At 44.1% G+C, this 9,068-nt stretch overlaps 1 protein-coding gene across 1 annotated transcript in view; it reads right to left on the bottom strand.

Moving 5' to 3' along the window:
* Positions 1-3,693: 3,693 nt before the first annotated feature.
* Fam60a (family with sequence similarity 60, member A) overlaps positions 3,694-9,068 on the bottom strand; it is a 13,039-nt gene continuing 7,664 nt past the window's right edge. Inside the window, exons 3-5 of the mRNA XM_013033413.1 lie at positions 8,907-9,062; positions 6,427-6,577; positions 3,694-5,176 (exon numbers count right to left, since the gene is read on the bottom strand). Coding sequence (XP_012888867.1) covers positions 5,017-5,176; positions 6,427-6,577; positions 8,907-9,062 — 467 coding nt within the window. The 3' untranslated portion in view covers positions 3,694-5,016. The remainder of the gene's footprint in view (positions 5,177-6,426; positions 6,578-8,906; positions 9,063-9,068) is intronic.

The raw sequence follows: 9,068 nt of genomic DNA, 5'->3' as shown, positions 1-9,068 counted from the left end.
AAAGCCATACATAAGTAGAGATGTGACTCAAATGGTAGAATGCTAGCCTTGAGCAAAAAAGCCCAGTGAGGGCTGGGAATGTGGCTTAGTGGTAGACTACTTGTCTAGCATGCATGAAGCCCTGGGTTCAATTCCTCAGTGCTACATAAACAGAAAAAGCAGGAAGTGGCGCTGTGGCTCAAGTGGTAGAGTGCTAGCCTTGAGCAAAAGAAGCTCAGGGACAGCGCCCCAGGCCGAGTTCAAGCCCCAGAACTGGCAAAACAAATCAACAAAGCCCAAGGATGGCACCCTGAACTCAAACCCCAGTACCAGCACACATACACACACACACACACACACAAACACAAACACACACACACACACACACACAAACACAAACACACACACACACACACACACAAACACAAACACACACACACACACACACACACACACAATGTGTCTTACATGTAAACAATGTAAACAATCTAGTAGTACCCATCTTAATAAAGTGATCAACCTTAACATCACAGAGTGAGACACAGGTGGCTCATGCTTGTAACCCTAGCTACCTGAGATCTGAGGATATCATTCAAAGCCAGCAAGGCATGCCAGCAAGGCAGACAAACCTGAGAGACTCTTATCTCTGATTAACTAGCAAAAAGCCAGAAGTAGAGATGTGGCCCAAGTGGTAGAGCCACCAGCCTTCAGTGAAAATCTAAGCAAGAACAGTTCAAGTCTCAGTATTCATGTTAATGGATGTGCAAATATAGAGACACATATACAAAGAAATTGGGCTAGGAAGGTGGCTCAGTGGTAGAGCGCTTACCTTGCATGCCTGAGGCCCTGGGTTCGATTCCTCAGCACCACATAAACAAAAAGAAAAAAGCCGGAAGTGGCGCTGTGGCTCAAGTGGTAGAGTGCTAGCCTTGAGCTGAAGAACTGAGGGACAGCGCCCAGGCCCAGAGTTCAGGCCCCACAACCGGACCCCCCCCCCCAAAAAAAAAAAAGAAATTGGAGCTACTCTAAACAAGAGCAATTGTCTATAAGCAACATAAGGAATAGACACTCTTTTTTTTTGCCAGTCCTGGGGCTTGAACTCAGGGCACTCACTGTCCCTAAGCCCTTTTGTGCTCAAGGCTAGTGCTCTACCACTTGAACCACAGTACCACTTCTGGCTTTTTCTGAGTAATTTATTGGAGATAAGTCTCACAAACTTTTTGGCCTGTGCTTCAAACTGTGATCCTCAGATCTTAGCCTTCTGAGAAGCTAAGATTACAGACATGAGGCACTGGCACCTGGCCAGGAATAGACATAATAACACAGCAAAATTTTCCCAATTTAGATATCAAGACGAAGGTGATACTTTAATAAACGCTTTTCAATAGTTCTCTAAATGGAATGATTAAATTCTGTTATATTAAATCTTCTAAACTATTTTGTCCAAGATCTTCAACTCAGCATCCAATAATGTTTTTCTTTTCTTTTTCTTTTTTTGCCAGTCCTGGAGCTTGAACTCAGGGCCTAGGCACTGTTCCTGGGTTTCTTCTGCTCAAGGCTAGCACTCTACCACTTGAGCCACAACACCAGAAGTTTTTTCTGTGTATGTAGTACTGAGGAATCGAACCCAGTACATCATGCATGGTAGGCAAGCTCTCTACCACTAAGGCACATTCTCATTGCTAACAAGTCATTTTTTAAAAATTCAGCATGTAAGGAACTTGATTCCAAAAGCTTTCTCTTGATTACAATGAGTAACCTAACTCCACAGCCTGAGAAATTGTTAGATAGAATGGTTGGGTCCCGTTCTTTGGGAACATGAGCCTGCAAAATTATCTACCTTTAATACATTTTGGCTTTCTCTTCTCTTCCCAGTTCACTGAACATCACACAAAAAAAATCAGCAGAGTATGAGAGTACTATAACTGGAACATTGGAAGCCACATCAGCACCACTAGATAAGGGGCATCTCTGAGCTTCATGCATTCTTCATTTGTAGAACAGTTAGTATGCTCCAGATACCCTAATTTTTGTGGTCATCACTTACGGGTGTTGTTGTTGGCTGTGAAGCTTGAACTCAGGCTCTGGGCAGTGTCCCTGACTCTTTTTATGCTCAAGGATAGTGTTCTACCACCTGAGCCACAGTGCCACTTCCCATTTTTGAGTGGTTAGTTAGAGATAAGAGTCTCGGGGGCTGGGAAGGTGGCTCAGTGATAGAGCAGTTGCCTTGCATGACTGAGGCCCTGGGTTCGATTCCTCAGCACCACATAAGCAAAAAGAAAAAAGCTGAAGTGGCGCTGTGGCTCAAGTGGTAGAGCGCTAGCCTCTTGAGCTGAAGAGCTGAGGGACAGCGCCCAGGCTCAGAGTTCAGGCCCACGACCGGACCCCCCCCCCAAAAAAAAAAAGAGTCTCTAAGAGTCTTATGGGGACTTTTCTCCCCAGGCTGGCTTTGAACCATGATCTTCAGATCTCAGCCTTCTGAGTAGCTAGGATTTTAAGTGTGAGCCACCAGTGCCCAGCAGGATCACAGTTTAAAGCCAGCTTGGGCAGGAAAGCTGCTGAGACTCTTATTTCCAATTAACCATCAAAAAAAAAAAAAAAAGCCCACTTGAGCTGTGGCTCAAGTGGTAAAGTGCTAGCCTTGAGCACAAAAGCTCAGGACCATGCTCAGGCCGAATATGAAGTTCAAGAATTGGTGCGTGAACATGCACACGCACGCATGCACGCACGTGCACGCGCACACACACACACACACACACACACAGAGGAATTGGACAAGGGCCAATCTCTGTGTAAGGGTAATCAACCTACAGCAGAGGAGAGTTGGACACTGTCCCTTCCCCCAAATGGATTAAGATGGCATTTCTCCAAAAGAACTTTCAGTACAGGGCTTTGGAATAAAAGCAGATTTTATTCAAGTTACATTACTTTCTTTGCTCCTCTCTTCAATTGTGGATTAGGTTTTTGTGATCCTAGCACTTGAGTCTGGGCTTGGGCACTGCTGAGCTTTTGTGCTCCACTTCTGGCATCTTAGTGCTTAATTGGAAATAAGGAGACTCATGGAGCAGGATGCTGGTAGCTCAGGCCTATAGTTCTATCTACTTGGGAGGCTGAGATCTGAGGATCACAGTTCAAAGCCAGCCTGGGCAGAGGAAAGTCTGTGAGACTCTTACTTTCAGTAAACTACTCAGAAAAAGCCGTAAGTGGAGCTGTGCCTCAAGTAGTAAAGCAAAAAGAAGCTTAGAGACAAGTACCCAGGGTCTGAGTTCCAGCCCCAGGACCAGCACAAAGGAAAAAAGAAAAGAAGCCAGGTGCCAGTGGCTCACACTTGTAACCCTAGATCCTCAGGAGTCTGAGATCTGAGGATCGCAGTTCAAAGCTAGCCTGGGCAGAAAAATCCCCATGAAACTCATCTCCAATTAACCACTCAAAAATGGGAAGTGGCGACGGGCGCTGGTGACTCACGCCTGTAATCCTAGCTACTCAGGAGGCTGAGATCTGAGGATTGCGGTTCAAAGCCAGCCCGGGCAGGAGAGACCGTGAGACTCCTATCTCCAATAAACCACCAGAAAACCGGAAGTGGCGCTGTAGCTCAAGTGGTAGAGCGCTAGCCTTGAGCTGAAGAGCTGAGGGACAGGGCCCAGGCCCTGAGTTCAGGCCCCACAATGGGACACCCCCCCCAAAAAAAAAGGTCTCTTTTCTGCCCAGTCTGGCTTTGAACTGCAATCTTCAGATAATAGCCTCCTGAGTAACTAGGGTTACAGACCTGTGCCACCAGTGCCTCATAAGTGAGGCTTTTAGTGAGGATATGGGAATTAGGGGCTCCAACTTCAGTATACCTTGTAGTTTCAAAAGTCTCATTCAAAAAAGGAAAAAGAAAAATCTGAATGAACCCCAAACCAATCTACTTAGCATTAACACATGCCTTTTCTTCTAATAAACTTTAAATAGTGGGGAAAAAAACAACAAACCCTTAATAGGTTAAAACAAGTCAATGCCATCTGTGTAGATAAAACCTTCACAAAGGTCAGTGGAAGCAATCCAGAGCTAAAACTGAATTGTGCACATTTCAGGAATCTGAGGAACAGCCACATAACACAAACAACACCAGTCATTCACACGGGCAAGCCCTCAGAGAAATGTGCCCTAAATAGCATTCACTTTTGTTCCATCCCATCCTGAAAACTTGCACCTTTTATTCATATAGCTTAACATTTATAGTCAAAGCCTTTTGCTCTCTGCCAGGCGGTGACGCTTTGGTACCAGTTCAAACAGGATCTCGTCTTGCCTACCCTAGAGAATTGCCATTTCCACATGAGGTGCTTGGATTCTGCTTTCAGATTTCCACATGAATTAAAACCTGCATCCAATATTAATGATGGGAGGTAACAAAAGATGCAACATATACAGTCAAGCTCCCTATGATTTAGACATACCTCTTCCATCAAGCTATCATGCATCCCAAAGCTCACTGTCCTGCTTAGTAATCAGTAGTATAGGTTTGAGTCATCAAAACTATGGCAAGACCTAAGTATGCCAAAGTTACCAACAACAGCCACCTCTATCTAGGGGCAGGTCATGTTACAAATGTAGAATCGGGAGGGAAAACAAGTGCATCCAGCCATCGAAGAAAATGCCCCCAACCACGGCTTCCCGATAGAGAAAGACTAAAACTACATACGGCTTAGCATACAACAAATCCCATCTCTGTCCCCTGAATTTCCCCTAATTTTATTCATTAGAAGGGGATTAAAAAAAGACTTAAAGAGCACTTTACAGCAGCATTCAGCTTTCCTATGAAATACTCAGCATCTTAAATATTATGTACACTTCTTTTTTTTCCTTTTTCTTATTTGTAGTAAGTAGACACTGGCTTTAGAGTTTGTGGGACTAGGGAGGGAAAAGAAAAACCATTCAAAAAAACTATTCTAGAAAATGTCTTTTGGCAGAATAGCAGGGATCCAAGTTCAAAAGAAGAGGGTCAGTTGGTTGCTTGTGGTCTCTGCAAACTTCCGATGGCTTCTGCGTGGGCCTCGGTCACCATTCCTGAGTGGAGATGGGCAGAGGCTCTGGGCCCGGCTCCTCCGGCTTGTCAGTGCTGGCTTTCTTATTGCTGCAACAGGGCTTGAATAGATGGGTATCGATGAGGACTTCCCCAAAGCGGCCTTTATAGATGATCCCACAACATATTTTCTGTCTAAAAGGAAAAAGAAAAAAGAAATACTAATAAAGCAAAAACAAAACAAAGAAAGGAAAGGAGGGAGAAGGAAGGAAACCTACCCACCATTTTAACTAAGTCCAACATGATTAAAAGACTCACTTTCCACAGTATTACCAACTCCCACATGATAGGGATCCTGGAAGAATGTAGGCTAGGAAACTGAGATTTGTATTTCCAAGATTATAGAAATATTTGAACATGTTTTTATTTAATGAGTTATTTCTCTGTATGTATATGTGTGCGCACACTTGCACTCACCTAGGCTAACCCTGGGGCTTGGACTCAGGACCTGGGCACTGTCCCTGAGCTTTTGGGCACAAGGCTAGCACTCTCCCATTTTGAGCCATAATACCACTCAGGCTTTTCTGGTGGTTAACTGGAGGTAAGAGCCTCACTGACATTCCTGCTTCCATGGGCTTTGCATGCTCAAATCTCAGCCTCCAGTGTAGCCAGGATTATAGACATGAGCTGCCTGCACCAAGCTTGTTTTCTACTCCCCCCACCCCACCTTTCTGGAGTCTTTTTTTTTTTTTGCAATTTTTTATTGTGATTAATTTATTAATTTTATTTATTAATTTATTGAGATTTGTTGTGATTACATACATTTCACAAATTTCACAGTATTATTGGATAGTGATACTTAGTTAAAGTCACAAACACATTGTAACCTTTGTGGACCAAATTGCCTCTGTCTTGGTCCATGAAGTTTGAGTTCCATGAGCTTTGACAATACAGTTATTTCTTCCATATCGGGTGATATGTACATTCCTTTCCTTTTGCATAGCGTCATCTGTTTCCTCTTTCCCACTCATTCCCTCCCTCCCATCACTGCCATTGAGTTGCTTAGTTCGTTTTAATCAATGTCCAGTGCAGCTGATGGGTCCCGCTGTTGTATGTTTTCCCCTGTTTCCCTCTGGTTCTGTGTCCTCCTCCTAGTTTCCCTCCAATGTGCACATATACACCATGTATGTGGTCAGCAGCATGGGGTCATTTAGTAATGATTTGACCAGATGAGTGGAAGATCTTGTTTCTCAAGTCTTGTTTGTTGTATTTGTTTTCTACTTTAATGCCTAGGTAATTGATACTTGTATGTGAAGTGAAGAAAGAATTCAAGTAGAATTCTTTCATATTTATTCCATGCTTTGGAACATATCCTAGCAATTTTTTTAACTTCACCCATCATAAATCATGTAACATGGGAGTGTGTGATATTTTCTGTTACTCACCTTTTCCAATATGTAAGATCTAAAAAGGAAAAAACTGGTGTCCTGTTAGAGCCAGAAGCCATCTCTGTATCTGAGCCGTCATCTGATTGGTTACTATAACAAGGAGACTGGGCTGGCGAGGCACTTGAGGTGGTACTGTGGGCATCAGAATCTGCAATAAAAACAAACAAAACAAAACAAAACCTTCCACTTTATTATGTCTAAGAGCCACTACAGGGGCTGAAACACCCCCAACAAATCCCTTGGTAAGCATACTGTTTTTTTTCCCTACTGGTTCTGGGGCTTGAACTTGGGGCCTAAGCACTGTCCCTTGAGCTTCTTTTTGCTCAGGGCTAGCATTCTGCAACTTGAGCCATAGGTCCACTTCTGGTTTTTTTCTGTGACTAACTAGAGATCTAAGTCTCAGACTTTTCCTGCCCAGGCTGGCTTTGAACTGTGATCCTCAGATCTTAGCCTCCTGAGAAGCTAGGATTACAGGCATGAACCTGCAACTGGCTAAATATACATTTTCTTTCTTTCTTTTTTTGCCGGTCATGGGGGCTGAACTCTGGGTCTGGGCGCTGTCCCCCAGCTCTTCAGCTCAAGGCTAGCGCTCTACCACTTGAGCCACAGTGCCACTTCCGGCTTTTTTCTTTTTGCTTATGTGGTGCTAAGGAATTGAACCCAGGGCCTCAGGCATGCAAGGCAAGCGCTCTACTACTGAGCCACCTTCCCAGCCCATGACCATGCTCTTGCTTGGCTTTTTCACTCAAGAATAATGCTGTTACCACTTGAGCCATACAGCTTATTTCCAGATTTTTGTTTTTGTTCAAGGCTAGCACTCTACCACTTGAGCCACATTCTACTTCTGACTTTGTTGTGGTTAAGTTTCATGAGCCACAGGCGGTGGCTCACACCTGTAATCTTGCTACTCAGGGAGGCTGAGATCTGAGGATCATGTTGAAAGCCAACCTGGACAGCAAAGTCTGTGAGACTTTTTGTTGTTGTTGGTGGTCATGGGGCCTGAACTCTGAGTGTGGGTGCTGCCTCTCAGCTCTCCAGCTCAAGGCTACCACTCTACCACTTGAGCCACGGCGCGGCTTTTTCTGTTTACATGGTGCTGAGGAATCGAACCCAGGGCCTCATGCATGTGAGGCAAGCGCACTACCACTGAGCCACCTTCCCAGACCCCGAGACTCTTATCCCCAATAAGCCACCAGAAAACCGGAAGTGGCAATATGTCTCAAGTAGTAGAGCACTAGCCTTGAGTTGAAGAACTAAGGCACAGCGCCCACGCTGAGTTCAAGCCCTACAACCAAAAAAAAAGTCTCATGTACTTTCATGTCAGGCTGGCTTCCAACTGCGATCCTCAGATCTCAGCCTCCTCGGTAGCTAGAATCACAGGTGTGAGCCCCAAAAGACACCTAACCATTTAGCTCCTTTCCTTAGGGCCATGTGAGAGTCTTAGTGAGTCTCATTTGATATTTTCCCATATTCAGTCACACTGTTTACTGCTAATTCCATCATCTGCTTTTTCCTTATTAGAACAAGGTAGGTGTACACCCAATGCCTACACCTCAATGAATGACTGCAGCCCAAGCACCGAATTCAGGGAACTTTAAAATCTGCTCTATGTGTACTTGATATATATCACACTTCCCTTTGGAGATGAGCTTCATGAAAAATCCTGTTTCTTAGCCAGATGCTGGTGGCTTACATCTGTCTGTAATCCTAGCTAATCTCAGGAGGCTAAAATCAGAGAGTACCAGGGTTCAAACCAGGAAAGTCCACAAGATGTTTATTGCTAAAAAGTGGAAAAAGTGTATCTGTGGCCCAAGTTGTACAGCCTTGAGCAAAAAAAGCTCAGGAACCATGCCCAGGCCACAAGTTCAATCCGAAGAATGGCATTCCCCCCACCCCCCAAAAAATCTAATAAATAATCCTATTTCTTTATACAGCATTTCATGGTCATTTATTAGTCACTACTCTGCCCATTTAGCCAATTCTTCCTCTACCAGTCAGTTTAGCAAAACAAATTCTTTGACCTTTTGTTTCAGAATCATGAGGTAGAAGGCATTTTAGGCAATGGACTCTATGTTAAGACCTCAGTTCCTAGATAGGTGCTGGTGACTCACGCCTATAATCCTGGCCTCCTCAGGAGACTGAGATCTAAAGGATTGTGGTTCAAAGTCAGTCCTGGCAGATGGAAAACTCCATCTCCCAAACAACTAGGGGAAAAAGCCAGACTGAAGGTATGGCTCAAGTAGTTGAACACCAGCTATGAGCAAGCAAGCAGTGAGAACACAAGACCTTGATTTTTAAGGCCCTGTAAAAAAGGAAAGAAGCAGGAAGGTGTTTGGGTATAACTGGTCCCTAGGATGCAAGATCCTCAGCCCTGTCAAAAAGGGAACAAACAAGAAAGTTATCTGAATATACCATTCATCAACAACAACCAAAAATAAACTGGAAAACCACTTGGTATACCAAGGTTCGAAACTTACTGTGACGTTTAAATTCCTTCTGCAGTTTACTGATCTGGTTGCTTTTTATCCTGTTTCCAGATAGAGTTTTCACTTTCTTTGGTTTCAAGGTAGTCTTTAGGCTGGGACCTGCTCTGGCATCTACCACATGATTCCAGTTTTTTTTTGATCCGGCTGGTAATT

This window comes from Dipodomys ordii, unplaced genomic scaffold (assembly GCF_000151885.1).
Source record: "Dipodomys ordii isolate 6190 unplaced genomic scaffold, Dord_2.0 Scaffold167, whole genome shotgun sequence".
NCBI lineage: Eukaryota > Metazoa > Chordata > Mammalia > Rodentia > Heteromyidae > Dipodomys > Dipodomys ordii.
Note: the sequence above shows the minus strand (reverse complement) of the source record. Positions and strands in the feature narration are given on the sequence as shown.